This window comes from Alexandromys fortis, unplaced genomic scaffold (assembly GCF_014885135.2).
Source record: "Alexandromys fortis isolate MF-2015 unplaced genomic scaffold, M_Fortis_MF-2015_v1.1 scaffold_9, whole genome shotgun sequence".
Lineage (NCBI taxonomy): Eukaryota > Metazoa > Chordata > Mammalia > Rodentia > Cricetidae > Alexandromys > Alexandromys fortis.
Genome location: NW_026067892.1, coordinates 12,695,120 through 12,722,518, shown reverse-complemented (window position 1 = coordinate 12,722,518; position 27,399 = coordinate 12,695,120). Strand labels below are relative to the sequence as shown.

General features: G+C 47.5%; 2 protein-coding genes across 8 annotated transcripts in view; one reads left to right on the top strand and one right to left on the bottom strand.

Annotated features, from left to right (window-relative positions):
- Positions 1–27,399, bottom strand: part of Cdk1 (cyclin dependent kinase 1) — a 1,182,536-nt gene that overhangs the window by 1,102,715 nt on the left and 52,422 nt on the right. The window lies entirely within an intron of this gene.
- Positions 1–27,399, top strand: part of Rhobtb1 (Rho related BTB domain containing 1) — a 110,528-nt gene that overhangs the window by 78,276 nt on the left and 4,853 nt on the right. For 5 of the 7 annotated variants that reach the window (XM_050139402.1, XM_050139422.1, XM_050139392.1 and 2 more), the window contains 5 exons: positions 8,996–9,181; positions 12,786–13,756; positions 15,770–15,888; positions 22,529–22,679; positions 26,576–26,664. In XM_050139402.1, coding sequence (XP_049995359.1) covers positions 8,996–9,181; positions 12,786–13,756; positions 15,770–15,888; positions 22,529–22,679; positions 26,576–26,664 — 1,516 coding nt within the window. The other 2 variants (XM_050139451.1, XM_050139442.1) reach the window with 2 other exon arrangements.

Below are 27,399 nucleotides of genomic sequence, written 5' to 3'. Positions count from 1 at the left end.
CCCCACCCCCCGCCCAGCTGTCTGATCACAGGGACCGTGCTTAGTCTGTGTTTGCGTTCCTCTCATCACAAAGGTTCATTTCTCTACGTACCCATGACAGTGAGGTAGAGAACACTCAGTTCCACGAGAAGGTTCATCTTCCACAGCGGTCTGCTCAGGCTATAGAGTGTGTAGCAGAAACCTCTGGAGTACGTGTGTGACCAGTGTGGTCTAACTCGCTGCCCTGTCTGGGAACTGGAGTGCAGAGCTGAGGGGTGGGGTGTACCATTGCTTGTCTTTCTGTCTTCGGCCTCATCTTCTCTTCCCAGCTTTATCTTGCTCGAGACAAACAAGCCACATCTCCAGAGCTTGCCTTTCCTCACTGTTTTCCTTGAATTTCAGTGTTCTCATGAATAGTCTTAAATAGAAGATTTGTATAGATATGGATGATTTTCCAATTAAAAGGTCACTTTTTCTCTGGGTATCATTTCCCTGAATTTTCGTTAGAATCATTTTTTTTTGTTTTCTCTCTCTCTCTCTCTCTCTCTCTCTCTCTCTCTCTGTGTGTGTGTGTGTGTGTGTGTGTGTGTGTGTGTGTTCGTGTACATGCTAATAGGAGTCTCATACTAAGGCTGCTGGCCTAGGCAAAGGGAACAATGACTGCCTTCTTCTGACTTTTCTTTTCTCCTTTACCAACTGTAAGCTTTACAAATTGAGTTAAATTCACAACGTTGACCTTTCAATACAGGGTGAGAGGAATTAAAAGCAAAAAAGGAAAAACAGCCATCAGTGTGTGTTGTTTCTGTAGCAAGATCTTCTGGTGGGGAGACAGATTCCAGGCCACGGTGCTTTTCCTTTCAGATTAGGTGGGTCAGAGGCAGGAGACTGTTGAGTAACTCTGTGGTCAGTCATTCTGGAACCTACTTCCAGAAACTCCAGACCAAAAGGCATAGCTGTGAGCCAAAACGAAACTCGATCTCACTCTCACTGGCTGGAGCCTCCAAGGTCTTCTCCTGGGTGGATTCTGAGCGAGTCTCCATATTTGTCCAGTTGGTCCTGTCTGCTACAGAGCATGTTCTCAGTTATTCTTCTTAGGAAGTTTAATAACCCTGCCAGCTGCTCCTAATACCAGCCACCTGTGACAAACATCTCTACCATAAGTCTACAGCTGCACTCTTTTTCCCAGACTTCTGCCCCAGCCCAGAAAACTGTGCAAAGGACACAGCTCTAGGCTGCAGGAAGATGAATGAAAAAAAAAAAATAGAAAATAGTGGATTGTCTCTCAAGTCTATCCTACTGGCTTCAGACACTCAGTAATCGGTGTGTGTGTGTGTGTGTGTGTGTGTGTGTGTGTGTGTTTCTAAAAGCAAGATGATCTTTGTAATCAAAGGCATCCCTGAAACTTAATCTTGCTGGACTCTCCTAGAATTAATCCAAAAAGCACCCTGCTCTCTTTCTTTACCTTTCTTTCGCTTCTGGAGATAATCTCATTCCTGGAGGGAAAAAAAAATGTTGTTCCTCTGCAGTTAGGAAAACGGTCAATGGATTTTTAAAACAATTTCAAATAATTTTTAAGAAAGCGTTTTAACTGGTTAACCTCTGCTCGTGTCCCCAAGTCATCACGTGGCTGCCTTCCAGAAGCAACAGTCTGAAGAACTGTCATGGCTCACAATCTGTTCTCATTCCTGACCTCAACTCCAGCCGATCCCTTGCCTGACTTCATGTAGCCCAGTTTCGTTTCTTTTAGATTCAGAGTCTGCAGACATCTGTGGCCCCTTAGCCTTGTATACTTGGATACCTCACAGGCCTTTTAATGGGATAAGAGCAATAGAGGAAACATGGGGAAGAAAAACAAAATCCTGAAGATGTTTTCGCTCCTGGTACTTGTGGGCAGTTTGCTGTATCCATTACAGCAGTTCCCTGGGGACCATGCTGAGCACAAGTGAGACGTCTTAGGTACCTTCTTGTGCCACTTGGTCCCATCCTGGATATGGTCATTCAAGCTCTGTCGGCACACCCTGCACCTGTCTCTCCTCCCAAGATCAAGCAAGGGTACCACCACCCCTCTTTAGGTGCTGTCTCTTCTCTGGTCCCCTGCTTCTTCTGGCTTTTCCCCTCCCTGACCCCTGTTCCTCGGCCACCCTGTCACCAGTTTAATCAGATCGCGTCAAGACAGTAACATCAGCTTATGAAACTAGAAACTGCATGTTCCACTCAGGAGCCTGCCGGCTCACCGAAAGCCAAAGCCGCACTCCTCTGAGAATCTTCCCACCTCAGCCTCTTTGTAGTTCTGCTTCTCCCATCCCTCTCCTCCTTGCTGTGCTCCAGCAATTGGCCTCTTCCCTCGGGGAGGCATCCTAGGCATGCCTGCCTCTGGGCCTCACCTTTGCTAAGAGTCACTAGTTATGGCTTTGAACTCTTTCCCCACACACAGCTGGCATGGCTGCTCCCTCCCTTCCTTCAGTTATTCCCTGAAATGTCAACTTCAGAGAGGGCCTCCCCAGAGGGCCTCAGTTCTATCCCATGATACAGCTGTCCCCTTTCTCTGGTCCACGTTCTGGTTGGCTCTTGACGTAGCATCACCAGCTCTGCGGGTTTCTCTCTTGTCTCTTGTCTCCATTCTCCACTGGGCAGGCATGAAAAAGAATAGCCAAGGTGAGGACAATTGTCCCCAGTGTCTCCAAGAGAGTCTTGCATGCCATGGGCTGTCCCTGCTCTGTATGAAGGAATGGCTAGATGAGTGTAAACTGAGACAGGATGCGGGACAAAGCAAGCCCTGGTGACCTTCAGACTCCAGAGAATTGCTGAGAAGTCTGGGCGGAAATCTCTCTTTCCCATCAAGCTCAGAAAAGGTGTCTAGTTGACAGTTTGGCCTCATAAGAGTCCTCCTGGGCATTAATCCCAGAGGCTTCCCACCCAGCCGCACTGCTAGAGACAAGCGTGATTTCCTGGATCTGCAGCTGGCCTCGCCGCTCGGCACGAAAAGCATGTGTCTCTGGCATTTTAGCTTTGAGGAAAACCAAAGAGGACAGAAGCGCCAACGTCGAGAGTTGGGAGAGTTTTTTATGTCTATCAGCCAGGCATTCAATGAGGCCTTTCATTTGTTTCAATAAGTTGATGGGACGCCACTCAATTTTGCTCTTGTTCTGCTTTCTCCTGGTAATGACGGCTTGAAATGGAAGACCATAACTGTGTAGTGGTGTGGGAAGCAAACAGCCTGGGACTGCCAGATGACAGCTGTGTCAGTTGCTTTCCCACGGCAGACACAGAATACCTGACAGAAGCAACTTAACAGAGCAAGGGTCTGTCTGGGCTCACAGTCTAGAAACACTGCCGGTCTCAGCTCTATGTAAGAAGCGGGTCTGTGGTTCAACCTGTGGCAACCAGGATAACCACCATCAGGGAACGGAGAGAAAAGAACATTGGTGCTCAGCTCTGTTTCTCAGGTTTATCCGGTTTAAGGCCTCAACCATCAGTTATATTCAGGGTAGGTCTTCTCTCCTCAGATAAACCTTCTCAGAAACCTGCCCTCACAGACGCGCGTGCAAAGGTGTCTATCCTACGTGATTCTAAATCCTCGTTAGTGATCAAGGTCGGCCATGGTCACGGCCCACCACTTTGGTTGGTAAGGCCGCTCACTGCTGTGGCATCTGTGCTAGGGTGGAGGGAACCAGCCATTGTGGATACTCTACTGTTGTTTGCAGTTTCTGATGGCACTGGTGGGCTGTCATGGCTACCTGCCGACTCTTAAGAGCGAGGTTTGCTTTGGCCAGATTTTTGTTGGGTGGAGGGAGCCGGGTCTAGCCTGTCACTTCCTGGTGAAACTGCATTTACAATAGTCACGCATGCTAATCACTCCCAAATCTGGATATATTTCAGGATGTTTTGACAGTTTCCCCCACATAACATCTGTACTTAAAGAAGCCTCTCTGCTCTTGGTAAAGTATTGGCTTGATTACTCCGCTCACATCCGGGGCCCTGCATGGTTCTTCTGCCCTGCTCTCCCCAGAGCTCCCAACCAGGCACCCCCACCTCCTACCCCCACAGGCCTGTCCTGTCCATCCTCCATGAGTTCGAGCTTCCCCAGCCATCCATCTCCGACCCAGTCGTGTGCACCATCTCTGACAACTTCCTCCACATCTCATACACCCAGGCTGCTCCCCTACTAAAACCCAGAGCCACGTGCTCTGACCCTCTGCCATGCTCCCAGCTGTCCTGTGCTGTCTCAATGTGTCTGTGTGCGTCACACGTTCAGAGTACGGTGCATGAGAAGTGTGTGGTCGGTGTGAATGGTTTCGAAATGTTTCTGGGAAGAACCTACCTCAGTGGTCAGCAGAGAGAGGGAACTCGAAGGCCCACGGCTGGAGGTCAGGAACTCCTTGCTTGAATCTCGGCAAGAAGTGGATGCCCAGGCACTGGCAAAGAAAGCCCATTTGGATATGACTATGACCCCTACCTGTATACAGCTCATGGGGTCTCCCCTAGGAAAGTTAAAGTAGGTGTAGGTAATGGTGGTTTATAAAGTAGCAGGGTCTGAACACAGAATGAAAGTCTTAAGAGAAAATATGGGTAGTTAAAAGAAGGCAATCCCATACAGAACTTGGGGGAATATTGCACCGGCTTCTTCTACGCTTCAATATTAGTCTTGCATGTCCACGCTGAGCTGAGCACCCTGGAGAAGGGCATGCAGCCAGCCACCCTACTCCCTTCATTCTGAAGGCCAGGTAGAATACGTTTTCACTCGCATTGCCTGTCAGAGAGGTCTGATGTGAGGTGTTTAGATAAAAGGTGACTTCGGGGTTCTTTCTTGACTTAACGAGATAAGGTAAAGAAACCTAGGTCCACAGGCCCTTCAGCGTGACGCCCGTGGCAAGGCCGAGGGGCCCAGCAGAGATGGGAACAAATATAGAAATGGTATTCCTAACAATCAGTGCCTTTAAGCTTCTGGTAGCTTCTCCAAGCTCTTTCCACCAATAGCCTGTGCTTGTAAAAACAGCCTTGGAGACCCCTGCTATTTGGTGTTGAGTCTGGCTCCAGACAAGGTATGTGGAACGGACGGCCTTTCTCGGATTTCTTTAATGTTCCAACAAAGATTAGCCCTGGCCTGGCACAAACACTTCACGTTGGCATCTCTAACAACCCTTCCCATGCTGTCTTTGGCCGGTGTCTCCCCCGAAAGATAACAGGGAAAGTATGCCTCTGGGGTTTATTTAATATACAACAAAGAAAAACAGACACAGCTAAGGTTGACCGGGGCCCCTACAGTCTTGGGTGACCTGGCCCCTCTCCCACCCCTGCCTCTCTCTTCTGATGCTGGACATGCCCAATTGCTCTACCATTGATTCCAGACCAATTTTAACCAGTCAAAATATGTTACTTTGTAGACCTGACTTGATAGACACCCAAGTGAAACAAACTGATAATTCTCCCTTAGGAACAAGCGATCATTTTTCTCTTAAAAAAAAATTGCACTTGCCATTCTATGTGCTAATGGACAAAAGGGCTGTGTGTTTTTGACTTTGTCTAATAAGCCCGTTTAGCCCAGTCATAATTTTTTTAATTAGAAATCAATACAATATGCATCCCAACCTTCCTCCTGCGCCCCTTCTCACTCTTGAAATTCTGAGGTTTAAAGTCCCATCCACCCAGGGCTTGGTCTCTGAGTGCTCCTGGTTTCTACCCCGGGAAGCTGCAAGAATTCCATTTCAATCCGACCCATTCTTTTCACAACTGAAATGGAGCCTGAGATCACTTGTAGACAACCCTCACCGCCAAGCCTGTGGAGACATCCTCCTCACATTGTCCACGATTATTTTTAAACCCACTCTGCAAAAATGAAACAAAACAAAACAAAACAATAACAGAGCCATGGAGACCGAACTTCTAGAAGCTGCTCTCCCCTATTTCTCTTCCCTGAGAGTGGCATTTTTAAATACGGGTTTATGTCAGACACTAAACAGTCCCCACACAAGAATGCCTATCTCCAAACCTCCTTGGAATCCTGCCCCAAACTGGAGATATTCTTAGCTGCGAGTCTCCTGCCTTGAACTAGGTAGAAAGAAAGGCTGGCGTCTAAAAGGAATAGATGGAATTCTCTAAATAGTTGCTTGATTTTTTTTTTTGAAATGTTCAAATATTTATACGCTATTTACTTTCTGGGTTTTTTTTTTTAACTCAGTGAGGTAGTTAATATTTTGTTATTAGTTAAATTTATCCTGGCTATAGTTCCCCCTTCCCACTCTCTTCCCATTTCCCACCCCTATCCATTCCTCCTCTGTTTCTGTTCGTGTTATTTGATTTTAATGGGAATGAGACCACAGAGGATGCTGGCATATTGCCAGTTAGGAAAGGGCATTTGGAAGGGGGCGTCACGGGCATCTCTGTCTATAGCCCCGTCTCTTTGACCATTGACTCTCAGCCTTTGCTGCAATTTGCCCGTTGGATGGCGAGACCTGAGGAGAGTACACACCACCCGGCACACACCAGGCTTCTCCCACGTTTGTATCTAATCAACGTAGTTGAAACAAAATCAAGTTAGTAGTTAGTATATGATCTTACTATTAACTGATTTCAGTCTAAAATAAGTTCTCTTAGCAGCTAGGTAAGAAAACAAGAGAAAAATATTCCGGGATTTTAACTCAATGGTTTATTTGAACATCTCTAATAGTGTTCTCAGTGCATATTACTCTTAAATCCCGAGGCAACATGTGTGCAGAATGTTGGCTCTTTTCCCAGTTCCCCCACAGATGTCAAGCATTTAGACACAGAAGCGACATGGCAGGACACTGATGCCTCTGGACCTGCACCGTATCATTGCCACGATGTTGCTGTCAGAAGACTCCATTGGTCCATCACCCCTCCCAGGTCCTGTCTGGGCTTGCTTGCACATCCTCCGGCTAGAAACTCCCATGTGTCCCGTGTCACGAGTGGTATCACAGTTGCCTTGGCAACCAAGCCAGCTCTGGTTTCCAAACCTCACTTGCTACATCATAAATTGAAACAGCAGGGTTGACACTTAGTTCCATGGCCGTCATAGAAATGAAGTTCTTGGAATGAGTCTCCTCACAGCTGCCTGCCTTGACAGGGAAACTGAAGGCACCCATCAGAACAAAAGCATGATACGTATTTCACATACGTGCACGCACATACGTGCGCACGCACGCACACACAAAGTAGTCCTCAACTTGGACAAGGGATGTATTTGCTTAATTCATTGTCTGAGATGCTGAGCCACACATATTATTCTCACCATGCCAAAATTCTGTGGTAGCTTTATCTTACGATCAGAACAGAGCTCATAGGACGCCATTACATACGCAATATAAACAGGATGATGAATGATAGAAAACTAAACTTGTGAGAAAAAAAAAGTAATATTCAAAGACTTCTTGGCTTTGCTGGATACCGTTATTTACACTGATTGGAAGTAAGACTTGATCACAGAATAGTCTAGTAACTAAATCAGAATCTCAAAGACAAGATACGCCTGCTTCTCACTTATGTATTCATGCATATTTTTACACAGATTATTTACATATTATTCTAGCCTCCAGGAACCTTTGGTAATACCTTCACATTGAGATGATTCTCACCATGCAGAACAACACGGTCACCTGCTTTGAGTCCTGGGTTTTCTTTTGCAATGTGAGAACATCTTAAACTCAGGAATTTTGCCTCTGTGCTGCTGCGGTCCGATGCGATTCTTTTTCCTGCAAATACAAGGAAAGACTCAACTTGAGAATTACATTTAAGGCGAGCACCCTGCTGCGCGCTGCATCAGAGGTGACTACCTTCAGAAATTCGGTGGCCGCCCGCTTATATTTGTTTCCATTGATATGTAGGAAGAAAAGCTCATTAATGATTTAAGAAGAGGTTTTTCTTTTTGATTCATAGACTTGCTTCTTCCCATTACGTAAACAATAAAGGCAATAAATTAACGCCTCATAAAATCACGAGTTTATTGCTGAGTTTATTTGCAAGAAAGTCTTGACTCCCCGAGCCTAAAGAGTCCTGCTCTCACTTCCCCTGCCTGGCTGTTCTAAAAAGGATCACTCGGCATATTTTAGCCTAGAAGGGAGGTTTGTTTTCCTGCTTGCCAGCTACCACCAAGCACCATATTTGAGCAACTGTATCATACAGCAATTCTTTGACTTCTAGAATGGTAAGTTATACTATAAAAATGGAAGCTCCCAATGTCAAATGTCAGCAGAAGCCTTCCCCTCCCCTTCTTTCCCGCTGTGTGTCACCTATAACATGGGAGGGGCCGAATCCCACGTCTCCTGACCGGCTGAGTCCTCCGCTGACCTCATCCTCTTGCTTTACACCTAGTTCTAAAAGGAATCCAAATTCCTGCCAAGTCAGGGTTTCTCTGTTTGGAAGCAGATAAGGGGACGTGCTTTGGATCTGTGTGCGTGAGCAAGAAGGGCCGACCTCCTTCTTTGTATTTGCTGACGCCCGTGCAGCAAATACTACCAACATCTCCACCGGCTGTTCGCTTTCTCTCATGGGGTCGGACATCTCCGCCTTTGTGTTTTATTCAGGGAGTCAAGGCGGGGGGGGGGGGGGGGGGGGGGGGGGGGGGGGGGGGGGGGGGGGGGGGGGGGGGGGGGGGGGGGGGGGGGGGGGATCTTGGTCATTTCCTTTTATCTTGCAACTATTTCTCACGAGCAGAAATAGTTCAGCATGTGGGAATTCCAGAACAGAACCCCTTTGGACAGCCATCTCTTGGGAAAGTCACTTCATGGGGAACCCCCCCCCCCCGGGCACATCCGCATTCCATGGCGAGGTGTGAAAATGAGCCACGAGGCCGGGGGCAGGGCTGGAATGTGGGGGCTTAGCAGGCTGTCTGCATGACTCATAGATGTGTTTCCTATCCAGCCCCTTTTTTTAAAAAAAAAATATTATTTCAACTGTGACGTGATGGTGTTAGAGAAGAGGGGGAGAGAGGGACCATAACGGAGGGCCAGGGAGTTGCAGGGGAAGGTGAGGCGAGCTTCATCTTGTGGTTGCCTTTCAGGTCTGATGTTGTGGTCCTCTGCTTTTCGATCGCGAACCCCAACTCCCTCAATCATGTGAAAACCATGTGGTATCAAGAAATCAAGCACTTTTGCCCTCGAACGCCTGTCGTCCTGGTCGGCTGCCAGCTTGACCTCCGCTATGCCGACCTGGAAGCTGTCAACCGGGCCAGACGCCCCTTAGCAAGGTAAGCCGAGGACCCCACCTGCAGCTGGTTCCTCAGTGAGGAAGCAGTTTACGGGCAGCTTAGATATTTCAGTGGTCACTGAGACTACACCTATCGGCCGGCCATAGACTTTTGCAAAGTTCGTCAGCCATGTTGTCATGAAGCGAGCGTCCTGATGTCTCCCCACGCTCACCAGGGTCACAATCAAAGGGCTGGCCAATGCTTGGGGGGAATTTCACCGTAAGAACTGGGACGTGTGGAAATGCTTTGGATGAAGGACTGTGTTTGAGTGAAGTCCTATACAAAATGTTAGCCACCCAGGACGGCATCGTTCTTGAAACCATGCCTGATCTAGAATAAAATAAACTAAGGCTCAGAATGATCAGCTGCAGTTGTTGGCCAGCAACCCATCCCAACAGAGATGGGCTTTCATTCCCACGGCCGCGCGTCTAGATTGGTGCTGGTGTTGTTGCTAGCGTTTTTTCTGGCTTCTGGTGTTTGGTGCAGTACTGTAGAGTGAGCCCAAGGCCTTCCACATTCTAGGCAGACCAGACATTCTACCGCTGAGCCATATCCCCGTTCCTCGTTTTACTTTTTATTTAGAGCCAGGCAAGGTCTCACTAAATTTCTAAAGCTGATCAGGAGGTTACTCTGTAGCACAGCTGGGTTTTGAACTTGTGACCCGCCTTCCTCGGCCTCCTGAGCGGCTAAGATTACAGGCCCAGACTGCTAGGACTGGGCCAGTGTCCGGTTTTTAAAACCCATGCACAGCTGTTGGCACACTCCCTTGTAATCCCAGCACTTGAAAAGCAGAGGCAGGAGGATCTCCATGAGTTTGAGGGCAACTTGTAGCAAGTTCAAGGCCAGCCAGAGCTGTACAGTGAGACCCTGGCTCAATAAACAAAACAAAAGCAAACACCTGGAAATCACATGGAGTCTTGCTTGCAAAAAAAGGAAACACAAGGAGTGGAGAGATGGCTCAGCAGCACCGGCTGCTCTTCCAAAGGTCCTGAGTTCAAGTCCCAGCAACCACATGCTGGCTCACAACTGTCTCTAGTGGGATCTGATGCCCCCTTCTGGCATTAAGTTGTCCATGCAGATAAAGCACACATATGCATAAAATAAATACCTAAAATCTTTTTTAAAAAGAAAGCAAACAAGACATCTTAGATGTGTCTAATCCTTATGTTAACAAAGTATCAAAACTTTTTTTTAATTAGGGTGTTTTTTAGTACATGCACGGTGTGGATACCAGTTTCAGAAAGAAATGAGAATTTTTAAAAAACCTGTGCTCTCAGAAGTTATTCTTGTATAAAACAATTTTGTCTGTTTCACACCCATATTCTCTGCTGAAGAACAAAATTCCCCCAAAGCTCTGATAGCAATGCCTTGCTTCAATATTTACCTAGCTGGCTTACACAAGACTTCTCCGGTCCCCCCTTTTTATGTTATTGCAGTGACGATATAAGAGGAGACAGTTTGTGGTGCTCCCCATACATCCTGGAGGAAACTGTTGAGAGCATCTCCTGTTCCGTCTCCACAGTCCCTCTGTTCCTACATGCCTAGACTAGAAATGGAATGTTCAGAATCACCTGGGGGTGGGGGTGGGTGGCTGAGTGGAGAGGGTGGCAGAACAGGCCAACAGCAGATAGGACCATCCCTTACGTAGAGCGACTTGGAGTGTTTATGAAGTAGGGCATTAGAGCTGAACTTTGGGTTAATCAATTAGCAAATTTCAAGTCAGCCCCAAGGACAAAGATCATACAAGGCCCAAGGGAAGAGGCTTAAAGTCGAACCTTTTTCCCTGGATCTTTCCATCCTTGTCAGCACCCTGAGGTGTGACCTCCCTCCCTCTCTCCCTTTCTCCCCCCCTCCTTCTCTCCCTCTCTCTTTCTCTTCCTCCCTCCCTCCCTCCCTCCCTCCCTCCCTCCCTTCCTCCCTCCAGGTCTTCAGATCCAAATTCCATCCAGTTTTATCATTGTTCTCCTGGACCAGGGCCTGGGAAGCGTATGACTTTTGGTGTCAGAGGCAAAGTATTTAAGATCAACTTCTAGGAGCATTTTTTTTTTCAGAATCCACTGTGTGTTTCTTGAAGACTTGTAGCAAATCGCATCTTGTCGGTTCTGGAATCTTTCCCTGGCTATGTCACAAGCCCAGCACTGCACTGCTTATATTGGCCTTCCTGGGTTTGATTAAATTGTAAATGAGTTTTGTGTGCCAGACCAAAAGGGTGTGGGCTTTGTTCCACCAGCTTTGTAAAAACAGGAGAAACTGACACAGAGTTGCAGGCTCGGCCTTACCCATGCGATTTTAGTGCTTTTTTTTTTTTTCAGTGATGGAACTCTGAGCTTCAAGTGCGAGTTCTGAAGAGAGGCTGCCTTAGTCAGAGCCGTTGCTGTCAAGAGACACCATGGCCACAGCAACTCTGATAAAGAACACATTTTTTAAAAATATTTTTTATGGTTTATTTAACTTTATTTTATGTGCATTGGTGTGAAGGTGTCAGATCCCCTGCAACTGGATCTTCAGACAGTTGTGAGCTGCCATGTGGGTGCTGGGAATTGAACCCGGGTCCTCTGGAAGAGCAGTCAGTGCTCTTAACCACTGAGCCATTTCTCCAGCCCCTAAAGAACACATTTAATTGGGGTGATTTGCTTGCAATTTTCAGAGGTTCAGTCCATTATCGTCATGGCAGAGAGTTTGATGGTGTTCAGGGAGCATGGTGGCGTGCAGGCAGATGTGGTGTTGCCGACATCTTGGCTTGCAGGGAACAGGAAGGCGACTCAGATGCGGAGAGGTATCCCAAGCATAGGAAACCTAGAAGCCCGCCCCCACAGTGACACACTTCCTCCAACAAGGCCACACCCACTCCAACGAAACCACACCTCCTAACAGTGCCGCTCCCTATGAGATTATGGGGGGCCAATTACCTTCAAAGTACCACAGAGGCCAACTAAGAGACTAGTGTACCAGCCCAAAGAAAAGATCCGTGAGGGCCTGATGGAAAGAGGGGGGGGACTACATGAAAGAGGATTCCTGGATCCAATAGTAGGTTCTAGACGCACCGGCGCCGTTGTCAGACCGATTGAGCTTCCTGCCTCTGTTTCTTCTTGCCCCAGGGTGAGAGCAGAACTTTAGAGAACTCTCAGACGGTGTAAGCGGATACATTATGAAGTTCTAAAACTGAAACACTGCAGCGGAGATGATCATGGCAGCAATACCTTTTATCAAGCACCAAGAACAATGCTAGGCATTTTTATTATCTCATTTAAACCTTTGCTTTAAGGGCCCGTGCTCTCCAAAGATGGAAAACTAAGGCTTCAAGAGGTTAAACATCTTGCTCAAGACCACATAGATAGCAAAGGCCAATCCTTTTGTTATCTCAGTTACTGCTAACACCATAAGCTTTTTCTGCAGTAATAAATCCTTTATCTTGGAGTATCCATTGACTATGAGTTTTTGGGACCCTTACAGAATTTTAAATGTAAAAATTTAAGAAGCGAATGGGTTAATTGTCTGATTCAACTAGGAATCTAGAAATTTAGACACTATGCACCTCTTCCTTTTTTTCCTTTTAAAAAAAAAGGTTGATTAAATGCGTTTTCTCTTAATTCTCTTATTTCAGGCCCATAAAGAGAGGTGATATTTTACCCCCAGAGAAAGGCCGAGAGGTGGCGAAGGAACTCGGCATCCCTTACTACGAGACCAGCGTGTTTGACCAGTTTGGCATCAAGGACGTGTTCGACAACGCCATCCGCGCAGCCCTCATCTCCCGCCGGCACCTGCAGTTCTGGAAATCCCACTTGAAAAAAGTCCAGAAGCCTCTGCTTCAGGCGCCCTTCCTACCTCCGAAAGCCCCTCCCCCGGTCATCAAGGTCCCTGAGTGTCCGTCCACGGGGACCAGCGATGCCGCCTGTTTACTGGACAACCCTCTGTGCGCCGACGTCCTCTTCCTTCTCCAGGGTCAGGAGCACATCTTCGCGCACCGCATTTACCTCGCTACCTCTTCTTCCAAATTCTACGACCTTTTTGTAATGGAGTGTGAGGAATCCCCTGGCTGGGGTGGAGGAGCTGGCGAAGAGGGGCCATGCAGGGATTGTCAGGGGCGGGTGCAAAGCATGAGCCCAGCCGAGGAAGGGGGAAAAAGTCCCCAGAGGACCCCTCCGGCTGGCCCAGGGGCCTCTTCAGGCCAGGACCTGTTGGAGAGTCTGACTTTGCAGACCGAAGCCTCGGGTTCTGAGGCACAGGCCCTGTCCGGCTGGAGCAAGGGGTTTGTCAGCATGCACAGGGAGATGCGGGTCAACCCCATTTCGAAGCGGGTAGGCCCAGTGACCGTGGTCAGGCTGGACTCGTCGATGCAGTCAGGGCCTTTCCGGACCCTGCTGCGATTCCTCTACACGGGGCAGCTAGATGAGAAGGAGAAAGATTTGCTGGGACTGGCTCAGATGGCCGAGATCCTGGAGATGTTCGACCTGAGGATGATGGTGGAGAATATCATGAACAAGGAAGCCTTTATGAACCAGGAGATCACGAAAGCCTTCCACTTCAGGAAAGCCAACCGGATCAAAGAGTGTCTCAGCAAGGGCACCTTCTCAGGTGAGCCATCGAGGCCTTTGTGCCAGGTGGGGGTGGGGGTCATAAATGCTAGCTAGACAGCATGAGACCGAATAAAGTTAACAGAATAAAGATAATTAACAAAGTTAACCCTGATCAGGCCGAAGAGGTAGTCCTTCTACCTTACAGATGTTGAGAAGCAAGGGCCCCCGAGAGGCCAGGTCACTTTGTCAGCTAAGTGGCAGCAGGGAGGACAAGAACCCAAGCCTTGCCACGACAGAGACCTAGTCCCTCAACCTCCAGCACTCAGGGTAGATCAGGTGACTCTTAGCCTCTCTCCAGGGGCTTGACACTTGAACTTCCTGGCTCAGGGATCTGTTCTCTGACCAGTGCCCATGGTTTCATTCTTCTCCATTGTCCCTGCAACATTGATCTCTGGTCATAAGGTCACTGAAGCCCCGGGGGAAATTACCACCGCCATCACCACTACCACCACCACCCCCGCAACTCCCCTGGTCTGTGCCCCTGTACTCCGGAGTCCTGATCTTTCTTCTTTCATCTTGACAAACTAATGACACACACAGCCGTTGGCGTCCTTCCAAGAGCAAACTCCCTAGAGACTGCATCCGGTCTGTTTTACTGGCCTTTGCTTTGTTCTGTCTGTGGTACATGTATACTATTTTTATTCTAGAATCTTTGTCTCGGGACGTGGGTGTGGGGGGGAGTGGAAGCGGACTTCACTGCACAAGTTGACTTCCTGAGCTCTGTTTACCGGGCTACCTCTATTTTCGTCTCTGTCTCCCATAATCCCTGCCACGGCACTACGCATTCACGTTCCGTGACCCGACACTGAGTCACTCTATTCATTTTAAAGCAAGGAGTGGGTAACATTTACTACAAACATTGGTTGCCATGGTGCGGAAGCAGCTCTGTGCGCGTTACTGAAAAGAATGTGTTGCAAATATGCGCTCCATTAACTGGTAGGCATGAAAGCTGACTAAATCCCTCTCTAACTGCCCAGGTGAGCCAAGCAAAAATGGGGGTCCACGTGGGACTCCTTTACGAAAGAGAGGCCCTGGCATCTTCAGGGGTGACTGAGACATCTGAGGTAGATAATGGGTGACATTGGGACATTGTTCCATTTTCTTAGCTGCAACCAGCTAAGATGTGTTCTTAAGAATTTCATGATAAAGAAATTGGAAATGAAGTGTTAGTACACACACACACACACACAGACACACACATATATGTGTGTGTGTGTGTGTNATATGTGTTTTGCCTACAAGTGCATGTGTGTGTGTGTGTGTGTGTGTGTGTAGTATATGGAGAGAGAGAAAGAGAGAGAGAGAGAGAGAGGAAGGGAGGATAGGTATGTAGGGCACTTGAGGTTAAACAGTAACAAGCAATAGATGAACCAATCTTGTATGTGCTGAACATCCATCCCCAGAACCTGGAAAATCCAAGACCCAAAATGCTCCAATTTCCAACTTTTTGAGTGTCAGCGTGTGAAAACTTCATGCCTGTCTTGACAGGACAGAATTAAAGTAACAACATTTATCCCAGTCACTGGTCACGGTGGTCCTGAAGCAATCGTGAATTTTAGTTCATTTGAAAGGTTATCTTACAAAGGTACAGCAACTTCAACAATGAACCATGTTGATTGAAATCACTTACAGGCTGTGTATACAAGGTATCTGAAACATCTATGAATTTCATGTTTAAAATTCACCTTTCAGCACCAGGATCGTCATTATGTATGTGTAAATGTGTCAACCTCTGTGCAAATCCCAACTCTAAAACACAAAAAGATCACCCTCTCCTTTCTGCTACTTCCTGACCCTGAGAATTCGTCAGGGTTGATTCTGTGGGCAATTTTTCAAGGTACCCTCCTTGATGTTGGAGCTGGATGTTTAGGAAGTACGGATTGGAGCAGGATCTGTAGACCTGGGAGTCGCGAGCAAGAGATACAGTTTGATGGATATATACGGAGAAGAAGGCTGGGGTGAAACCCCTCGCAAAAGTGGTTCACAGCTTTGTTTCCTCGATCCTTGGCAGATGTGACGTTTACCTTGGATGATGGAGCCATCCGTGCCCACAAGCCACTATTGATCTGTAGCTGCGAGTGGATGGCCGCCATGTTCGGGGGGTCCTTTGTGGAAAGCGCCAACAGTGAGGTACGTGCCTCGGAAGCCCAGAATGTGGAAGCAGCCAGAAGCTTCCCTTCTAACAGCTCCGCGAAATAGTCCCTCAGGCTGTGCTTCAGGGTGAAGTCATACTTGCTGTGTGGGGAGCAGGAGGCTGTTGGTCAGTATAGAGTGAGATCAGGAGGTGCTTCGGATGCAGGCTCACACTTGAGGAGTCATGACTGGCCATACTTCCTTTACAAACATCAACAAGACAGCCAGGTACCATCAAAATCAAGTACAAGAGCCTGTCTTCTGTGGGGGAAGTAAAAAGATCCTCAGTCAATGGAGAGCCAGCACTGTCCTTAATCAGACAGGAGACCTTGCCCTACCCAGTCGCTAGGCTGGGGGAAATGCCATTGGAGGCTCAGCCCCAATTTTCCCACCTTGCTGGGGGGAGGAGGCTAAGAAAATGAGAGGTGGTTGAATGCTCGCTGCTCTGGAACGCTTTTCAAAGAGTGTGGGTCCAGCAGAAGCAGAAGGGTCCTACCCTACGGAAGAAAAGACTTAGAATGTCTTAGGCAGTGTCTCAAAGATGCTGTCTTTATCTTCGTACAAAATCGCCGGGGGAAAAAAAAGAAAATCCATTCAAGTATTTCTAACTAAGTATAGGTGGAGCAAGCACTTCTGTTGAGTTTTGCAATATTTCCTTAACATCTTTTTTTTCTCCTTTTTCTAAAAAATAACACGGGGACACCCCATCAAGTTTACTGTCCTTGGGGGCTAGCGTTGCTTAGCTCAGCATCTCTCCCAACTGTCAAAAGAAATACTGAAAACAAAGGGTAACTTTTCCAAAGGGGTGCTCCCAGGGTGCAGCGGAGCTCTCCCACGGTGCCCCGGGAGTCTGCATCGCATCTCCAAGTAGGGAAACAGAATCCTAGAATCACAAGCCAGGAATGGCTGGGACTGAGAAGGTCATTGGGCCATCCCCCTGCTTCCAGAAAGAAACACAGCTGCTGCCTAACCAGACCCCAGAAACAATCCCTGCCCTTTGGGGTGGGGGGAAGACTTTAGAATTATCCCAGCGGTCTCTTCTGGCATCCTGAGGAAATCAGGAAGTTCTTTGATTTGCTAAGTCTCCCTCCAGTGTGCTCAAAGGGATTGAGAGTTTAAAGGGAGGCTTCTCCGTGCTAGGGAGCTACACAGAAAAGCCACCCCTCCTCGCCCCGCCCCCGCAATCCAAAACATAACTCTTCACCCCCAGGCTGGATGGCCTGGAACAAGTGACTTCTGCCTTCCGAGTCTCCCTCAGTAAAAAAGTCAGTCATGACCCGGATGTAGTCGTAAGGTGTGAGCGTCTGTATCTATGAAGTAATTCCTGAGTCCAGCCTAGCCACCACAGATTGGTTGATGGGGATGCGGATGGGAGTCTTGCCCTCTAACAATAACGATCGGGGTAGTTCCCCCTCCATATGCCCTCCCACGGTTGGCCTTTTCTGGTGTGTGTCCCTATCTGTCCAGCCCCACCACGCCCGCTGTTGGTGTCTTTACGTGAGAGGAGCCTATGATCAAGGTCAGGACCCCCAGCTCAGAGCAACAGTGTCAGCCCTGACCCAAGGGACGCTAATCCCCTTTATCCCTTCACAGAAGGGACCTCTAATCTCTCCAGATTAACATGTGCAGCAGAGGTAACCAAAAACAAAACCTAGCCGTGCATGGGTGAGCACACACACCTTATGTGGCGATGACTGGCCCGCGGGATGTGGCCACTGGTTCAACGGGGTTCTGAAAGGAACCTGGGTCCTAGCCCTCCCCTCCTCTCTGAGGACTGAAGCTAAAACTAATGCGGGCAGAGATTGCAGCCACTGGGGATTTTAAAAAAAAAAGAAAGAAAGAAAGAAAGAAAGAAAGAAAGAAAGAAAGAAAGAAAGAAAGAAAAGAAAAAAAAAAGACCATTAACCAAATCACCAAAATTTCATGAGCTCTAGCAATGCCATCCACTGGTGACATAACCACTTCCTGTCCCTTCTCTCTGTTTCTAAGAGAGACCGTAAGAGGTGCTCCTGAACTTTTATCTCAGTGTGGTTGTGACCTGAGGCCAGTGGCCAGCCTTCTCTTAAATCTGCTTCCTCGGCTACTAAATGAGAATGACAGGTGAACGTTCTTGCGAGGGCGAACTAAGCATAGACAGGTGTGTGCCGTGCCTGGAGCAGATAGGTAATACCCAGCAAACGGTGTCACCCCATTAAATTCTCTCGTCCCATAACAACTCTAGATTAAGAAACTGACAGCCCCTGGGTGGTGGTGGTACACACCCATGCAATCCCAGCATTTGGGTTGCAGAAGTGGGCAGATCTCTGAGTTCAAGATCAGCCTGGTCTACATAGCAAGTTCCAGGACAGCCAGGGCTACACAGAGAAACCGCATTTTGAAAAAGGAAGGAAGGAAGGAAGGAAGGAAGGAAGGAAGGAAGGAAGGAAGGAAGGAAGGAAGGAAGGAAGGAAGGAAGGAAGGAACACCAGAAGCAAATAAAGAAGCTGCGAGCCCGTTTTCTAATTTAAGACAGGGAGGTGGCAGCCGTCACAGATAGAAGTGAGCCTCGTGAAATGGTCACTAAATCCTCCCTCCAGGAAGAACTTTGCTCTTTCCTTATTCTTGGAATTAGCCTTTCTAGGTCATCTTTTTAAAGTTGTTAATTTTTTGTTGACCTTTTTGTGATTTATTTTTATTTTTTGTGTATGGGTGCTTTGCCTGCATGTGATGTCCAGCTGTGTCCAGTGCCCAAGGAGGTCAGCAGAGGACGTCAGGTCCCCTGGAACTGGACTTACAATTGGTGTCCTTTGCAAGAGCAGCCGGTTCTCTTGACCACCGATCGGTCTTTCTAGCCCTTCTCAGTCATCTTTCAAGTCTGTTTGGTCTTGGGGAACTCAGACGTAGCCCCTGAAATTCAGCCCTTATTTTTTCCAGGGTACAAAAAGGACCTCTACACACATATGTCTAGGAAAGAGGACAGTGAACCATGAACGTTAGATTAAATTTTACCATTTAATATAGAAGAGGACATTTCTATTTTGCCTTTTTTTTTCCCCTTCATTACTTTTTAAAGTACCAGTAGGTCTCGTTCCTTCCTACTGAGGTACTCAGCAAGCGGTTTACTTCAGATGCTTGCCAGGATATGGCCCGCAGTGGGCTAGCTCTAGAATACTCGCTCACCCTGTGTGAGACTGGCTCTAATTACAGGCCTAATGGTCCACGCTAATCTTCACAATGACCATGTTATACCAGCTAAAGAGGAATGCAGGCACTGGTGGTGGTGGTAGTGTTCTCCTCTTTGGGTCACTCCGAGTGTTTTCTGGGGTCGCTTTGAAGAAATAGGTTTTGCGGATGTCATGCTCCGTCTCTTGTGGCGCTCTGCCCTTGGATTATTGTTCTCAAGGGCTGCAAGTAGATCCCCCCCCCCCATTGTTAGATGGTGAACTATAAGCGTGGACATCACAGAAACAGGATTTGGGTTTTGTTTTGCTTTATAAAAAGCCATCAGCACTGAGAAGGAAATGCATATTATGAATGTGTTTTGTGTTTCTCCTCATGTGTCGATTACCCCTAAAGGGTCCCTAAGATGATCTGCCAAAATGAGTCATCCCTTCAAAGGTGTTGACGTCATCTTAGCGAAAGGGAAGCAGCTGGCCTCTGGCGATTACACACAGCAGAGCCCTTTGAGGACCTCTGGGAGCCTGGGCCGCGCTCACTCGACTCTCATCTCCTGTTCCCAGAAACCGCCCCTTGTCACATCTGTGTTTCTGATGCCCATTTTACCTTTGCTTGAGCAGACTGGCAAGCGCTCTAAGCACACAGAGCCAAGGGAATCTGAGCGGTTTCAAAACCCAGCCTCAGTGAAGAAGTAACATTGGCAAGCATTCTGCATTCTTCCTGAGTCACAGATGGGGAATCTGAGAGTCAGAGAGAGTGGGTGACTTACTGAGGGCCACACAGGACTGATTGGTGTGCCCCTGGGCTGTGTTTTGGCATACCTCTGGGCCAGCCCACACACTCTTTCCCTGTCCCCTAAAGACACCCTGCACACCTCCATTTCTGAAAGAGCAGATCCCCATAGCTGAGACAGCACACACTCTCTGCCCTGATGTCTGAGATCATCGTTCTTAACGTTTTATAAAACATGGGTGCTTTTACTATACAAATATGAAAGTTGTGCCCCTTAGCATTAAAGTACGCAAAAAGGGCCATCTACCTAAAAAATTTCCATGAGTCCAAACACCATTCTAGAGAAAAAAAAAATTTCACCATATTTTTACATACATAGAGGAGCCTATGGCTTCTGTCAGCTTATTGTTAGTACTATATAAACGCATATGCCCTTAAACATAGACGCGTGTGCAAGCAAACACGAAAGCATGCCCAAGGTCAGATGCACAGTGGAAGAAATTATTCCTGCGTGGCACAGCTAGGTGAAGGGAATGCGCAGCTCTGAGCCATCATTGGCATGTCACAGATGAGCCAGCGTGTGTTGTTACAGTCTGTCCTGGAAACCAGAGGGACAGGAGAGGTGGAGGAGCCAGCAGCGGCAAGCGACAGTCTTAGCTTGGGGCTATTTCAAGATCCTAATGTCAGTTTTGACTCCTCGCCTTCTGTCATCACAGAGGTTATACTGGGGACTGGAAACGATGGGCAGTAGTAACAAGCCAGGTGTTTATTTACCAAATCATCATTGCTTTTGATACCTGGGTCTGAGAGCAGGGGATAAGCCTGCTTAATATTTCTCCAAGCTTGTTCGGAGCCTTCCTCCATGACATGTGCGGAAATAACTCTACCTGGAAGTAGATTCTGCCTCCGATGTGGCCGGTGACTACCCAGGAGTATAACATCAAAAATGGCAATAGTTTTACTCTGGGAAGGTCGTCCATGAGCCCACGTAGAATGTGAAGGAAATACATGCATGCATGTTCAGGTGCATTTGCAACAGGCTCTCTTTATGTGTGTTTATACATGAGCGGCACAGATATAGTCATGTATCCATAAAGACGGAACCATACGTAATACATACATGCATACATAAAGATACACACACACACACACACACACACACACACATATATATATATGGGGAGGTGTATTTTTATATGCTGTCTTCTGTTTTGTTAAGCATCAGAGTAAGAAGTCTATAATGATTCATCCTTTCAAATTAGAACTGTAGTTCCCAGAACTACTTGTGAGAGCCAAGGCTTTATTGCTCTGCAACCCAACGCACTGGCATAAGGAGACCCCAGGCTACACAACTTCAGAATTGCGCTCCCTAGGTTTAAATCCCAGTCATGGCTGACTAACCCTGCAACCTTGGGCATGAAACTTAGCCTCCTTGACTGCCGTGTCCTTGTCCATAAAACAGCAAAATTAATAGTCTTTTCTTCCGAGGACAGATGTAAGAATCATATTAGATGGTGTGTCCAGAAAGCTGGGCATGGAATCTTCTATTAAAGCGACATTCCAGTCCAAAAAACAAAGGGCGTCATTCTGTACCCTGTCAGTCCCCACCCTGTAGAGTGTATGAGTTGGGGTTTTATTGCTGTGCTGAGACACCATGACCACAGTGCTTCTTATGGAGGAAAACATTTAATTGGGGGTAGCTGACGGTTCAGAGGTTCAGTCCATTATTGTCATGGCGGGAAGTATGGTGGTCCACAGGCAGACGTGCTGGAGAGATAGTTGAGAGTTTCACATCTTGATTGGCAGGCAGCAGGAAGAGCAGGTGAGCCACTAGGCAGACTTGAGCTTCTGAAGCCTCAGTGCCCACCCCCAGTGACACACTTCCTCCAAACGCTAACAAGGCCACACCTCCTAATAGTGCCACTCCTTATGAGCCCCTGGGAGCCCTTTTCATTCAAATCACCCCACGGAGTTAGTGAAGATCTGAAACACAATGTGTGACCCCACTGATTTGTGTCCCCCTCTTCCACACAGGACGGAGGCCTCAGGTCATTCCCTGGCCTCTTAGAAAGTATAAAGTGTTATAAACAAAAGCTCCAGACACATGGGACAAGAGGTTGTGGGCATCCTGAAGGGGATCATGCCCTGCATCCAACCCAAACCGTGTCTCCAGGTGTACCAGGCAGGAGTTCTTTGGCTACTCTACTCTGCAGAGACCCAGTGATATAGCTGTAGTTCTGGCCCGTGTGCTTGTGGAAGAGAATACTGAAATATAGACACCATGCTGACAGACACTGAGGGGCCATCAGAATGCAGTGTGTCCCTGTACCGCTAGTGTGGTCATGGCCACCTGAGAGAGGGGATCCGTCATGTCTGTAGCAGTCCAGTTAACAGCTCCTAGTACATGTCACATGCCGAAAGATTTCTCGCTCCACAACGGAGTATCTTCAGGTTCTTGGCAGGAAGGGCCCATAATGTCATAACACATTTACGACCCATTTGTCTGATTTGTAGGCCCAAATAGCCATTTAAAACATGCCACACCAGGCTCTGTCAGGTAGCAACGCTCTCTCTTGCACCTACAAATCAAACCGGTAGGTTTACAGCCATAAATACCAAAAGGCCCTCTCAGCACAGCCTTGGAGCCAATCGGGTCACGTGGTCTGGATGCTTATCAGCCCCTAGCATGCAGCAGGTGAGCAGTCCCTGGTTTCTGCAGGCGCACTGAACCTTCTGTACACTGTTGCAGGTGCATCTCCCCAGTATAAACAAGACGTCAATGCAGGCGGTATTGGAATACCTCTACACCAAGCAGTTGTCGCCCAACTTGGACCTGGACCCCCTGGAGTTAATTGCCTTGGCAAACAGATTTTGCCTGCCACACTTGGTTGCACTCGTAGGTAAGGCTGGTGACTTGGTGTCTGGTAGCCATGTTGATCAAAAAAAAAAAAAATAGCACTTAAACAAATACAAGATTGCCAAGGTTCAGACTCTAATTTCTATCTTTCGGAACTGAACAGTCCTGGGTGAGGGCGAGGGGCGGGGAGAAGCCAGCCCAGTCTATCAGTCAGCCTAATTTGATGCAAGGAGTATCTCCGAAACCACTCTCTGATAGGCCCCGTTAGTTTCTTTGGTTTTGTAAATGTACAAGGTGGGTACCTGGCTTTGGAGGCACACGCTGAATCTTATGTGGACCACAAAATTTGAAATCAAGCCAGCGGGTCAGCCTTATTCCATGGCACGGTGCTGCGCACAGGTGTAGCCTTTGAGGAAGGAACATTTAACGGAGAGGTAGAGAACAGAGGATCCGAAGTCATCTCCCCCAGGCTCCACACCCTGGTCCCTTTGCTTCCCGGCTAAGTGACTTGTCCTTTGTGAGACTGGAGCTCTGTGTCTCAGTCTTCTCTCGCTTAAAAATGGGTCCGTGAGCTGCCACCAAGCTGTGAGGATCAGGTGTGGCGAATACATGAAGTCCTTAGAACATGGGTTGGACCATGGGAAGCATGTGTTTGGTTTTAAGCAATGTTTCTTTTTTTCTATTATTATTATTATTACTATTATTATTATTATTATTATTTTCTGAGACAGGTTTCTCTGTGTATAGCCCTGGCAATCCTAGAACTCGCTCTGTAGACCAGGCTGGCCTTGAACTCACAGAGCACTGGCTGTCTCTGCCCCACCAAGTGCTGGGATTAAAGGCGTGTGCTACCACCACCTAGTTTTTTTTTTTTTTTCTTTTTCTTAAAGCTATTTTTGAAAATGCTCTGACACTGTCAAGTTCATTTCGGGAGGGGGAGAAAAGGCTTAACTTCAGAAGTCTTTTCTGTAACTTCTACATTTGTTCAGTGGGTAAGCTGAAACAGGTCTGGGTGGAATATATGCATTTAAATCCCTTATTTTAAAATGTTAAGCCTTGTGTGGCCTTCCCTAAAGGTGGGAGTTAGCAGTCCGGGTGCTTAGCCTGCTACTTGCCCGAGAACTAATTCCAGTGAAAGCAGAGACACACTGTCATTTACTGGCCTTCCTCGAGCCCTGGGAGAACTGTCTCTGCCCATGAGGCTTTCCACCAAAACTTTCCGAACAACTGAGTCATAAAATGAGCGAAGAACAAGCCAAACTGTGCACTATGTACTACACCCTCTAGCAATGACTTCCGTGACTTCTCTGCCCTCTGATACACAAATTACCTGGAAATAGAGTTCTCTTTTCTTCTTGCTTCTTCCCCAATTTAAAAGAAAGAATTTACGCCCAGGCATGATGGAGCACACCTTTCTTTAGTCCCAGCGCTCAGGAGGCAGGGGCAGGTGAATCTACTTGAGTTCAAGGCCAGAGTGGCCTACCAAGCAAGCTCCAGGACTGCCTGGGCTACCAAGAGAAAGCCTGTCTAGGAAAAAAAAAAAAAAGAAAGAAAGAAAAAGAAAAAAGAAAGAGAATAAGAAAAAAAAAAAAGTCATTTCCCCAATCTGCTAAAGCCGTAGATGCAAATGAGTATATGACCTTTCACCCATTAGTTTCGGGGAGCTGTAATGAGAATTCCCTTTTCAAAAACGTTGAGTTCCAAGCCCAGGTGACCATCCGCAGATTATACGCAAGTCCTTTGAAGATAAATTTGATTTCGTTTTTCATAGACCAAAGTCACTTGGAACCAAATCTGCTGAATCTGGTCTGTGTTCTCTATCAGTATAGTCGTGTTTTGACTTAAAGATTAAATCTGACACCGAGAACACGGGGCTGATTTCTACATGAAAGATTTTTTTTTTTTTTTTAAGTGACCCTCAGAAAGCTTGTGTGGGAACTCACTCCAGTCCTCTTGCATGACGTAATAAAATCCTGCTGGCACTGATCCGCACACCTTCCCAGCATGGCCCTTGGGTTGCCTACGGCATTCGGTGGACAGTCTGATTAAAATGTGGGTTGAGACCCCCTTGGCAAACCTCCACCTCCAAATATATTTCCTTTACAATTCATAACAGCAGCAGAATTACAGTCATGGGGAAACAACGAAAACAATTTCAGGGACGGGTCTATTGCAGTTCAACATGGCAGAGCAGGCAGGACAGCAGGGGTAGCCAGCCAGCCAGCTGGGCACGCTGCACCAGCAGCCCAGATACAGGGAGGGATGGTAGGGAATCTGTTTTTCTCATTTTCATTCAGTCTGGGCACTCAGCCCATAGGACGGCACTACCACACTCAGGGCGGGTCCTCCTCCCCAGACCTTCCCAAACCCATCCTGAGAGACACACCCAGGGGAGCGTTTCCATGGTGAGCCCAGATGCTGTCGAGGTGACAGTCACGATTAACCGTCACACTGGCTGTTACTTTGAGAGCCCAGACGACTTCTCGGGGGAAATTTAGCTCTAAATCGTTCTGTAAATCTGTCCAGCTGAGGAGGGCTGGATCAAAGGGAGCACCCACTTGTGCAAACAAGTGTGTGGCTCAAGACCACAGAGCCAGGTAGGAGGCGGGCATGCTTGGACAGGATAGACACACCTCAGACAGTGCGGGGTCAGTCCCAGGCTGCTGTAGCATGAAATTCCTGGTATCTCAGTGAATTATTAAAATTACATTAACATCAAGCTACAGTCTCTTAAGTACAAAACAGCATTACCGCTAAACAATGGAGAAACTTTAACCAAAATAAATAAAGATTGCTTTAAAAAGAAAAGAAAATAAAAATAAGCCAACCCACCCTCTCTCTTTGACTTTGCTGAAATATTGGAGTGTGATTTGGGATTGTAAGCAAAAAAAAAAAAAAAAAAAAAAAAAAACACCCTATTCCCTCTTCCTTAAGCTGAACAAAAACATCATACACCCAGGTTAGCCTGGGGCTGGAAACTACCCAAACAGAGGTGAGAAACAGTCACCCCAGCCTCAGAGCCACAATGTATACTCTAACAGCAGGAGCTGGGCACAGGGCAACAACAGACTCAGCCCTCTCCAACTGGAGTCTTATTACTTAGGACCAATGTTCTTCCCCATCTTTATATTCCAAGAGATGGAACTTGGGGTGACCTGTTTGTAACTATTGAGGCCAACATATATGCCTTCACATTTATGTTTTTCAGTGATGTTTCATGTAGTAGCCCAGGCTGGCCTCAAACTGCCTGTGTAGTTGAGGAAAACCTTTACTTTCTGATTTTCCTGCATCTCACAAACGACGGGATTACAGGTGTGGGCCACCACAGCTGGTCTACACAGTGCTGGGGATCAAATGCAAGTCTTCAGGCGTTCTAGGCAAGCGCTCTACCAAATCACCTCCATCATCAGTTTTTAATTCCCCAAGTAGACATGGTCCTCTATCATTCAGTCTTTGCTGTCCAAAGATAGCGAGCCTTGAAGATATACTCAAAGAGGACTGTGTCTGGACTTAGAGGATCCCATGACCATGCTAGACTTGAACCACACTGTCTAGTAGGAGCATCTGCCAGCAATGGATCTCTTCTGTGTCTGTACATTCCAAGAGGGTAGGCCTGTATGACTATTGAGTATTTAACAGGGCTGGTGTGGCCAATGAGCTAAGAATTAATTCTCCAAGTTGAAAGAGTCACATGTAGCCCGTGGTTCTCATCCCAGGTGGGGTCATGGAGGTCTACAGAATTCTGACTAGTCTAGAAGCGCAGAGGCCCTAGAGACATGGATGCCTGGGTTGGGTACTGATAAACCACCCGAGTCAGCCCGGGACTCATTTCCAGCATCTGCCCAGAACTGTGTCCACCATCTCCTCATTTCTCAAGTGGTCCTAGACCAGCCCCTCCAGGCCAAACGGTTTAACCCTGTCCTGCTCTCTCTTTCCCAGAGCAGCACGCCGTCCAGGAGCTCACAAAGGCTGCCATGAGTGGAGTGGGCATCGATGGTGAAGTGCTCTCTTACTTGGAATTGGCACAGGTAGGTCTGTGGGCCCTTATCTCCCATCCCTGGTGTGTGTCCCACAAGCCCACTTTAACACTGATAAAAACATACCACTGTCCCATCCATCTAAATACAGACGTCACCGAGGTGTGCTTTTACACTGGAAAGAGCAAAGAGTATTTAGAGTTTGGTCAGCATCCCGCCTGCCGGGCTGCCTTTGAAACAAGGACCCCAAGGACCCCTTCCTCCATACCAGTTTGCCCTCCTGAGGCAGTGGTTTCATATCTGAGAGAATCACTGGCTTAGGGGGAAATGGTGCCTCTCTTCCTTCCTTGAGTTCTTGGAGAAGTAGTTGGCCAAGACTGGTTTCTAGAACATTCCATAAAGCTCTGCAAGCCCCCCTGCCAATGAACGGTTCACTGAAGTTTCCCAGAGTTTTCTAAGATCAGTTTTGTTAGTATCGGTGTCCATGAGCCCCACACAAACATCCATGTGTGCATGTAGTAGACACACACACCTCTTCCAGATCCAAGCAAAGGTCGGGTAAGATCTGACTAAAGGTTTAGGCACAAAGATAAACTCTGCCTCAGTTTCCTTCTCCATAAGACAGGAAGATGGCAACCCTTGACTTCCTAAGATTGATAATCAAGAGGAAAAGGGTGTTCAAGAAGAAGCCCTGAAGATGGAAGTTCTCTTCCACTGCAGAATATGCCGGCAGAATGATCTGGTTTCAGCATAAACTTAACAACAGTAGTTTACACTCTGGAGGCA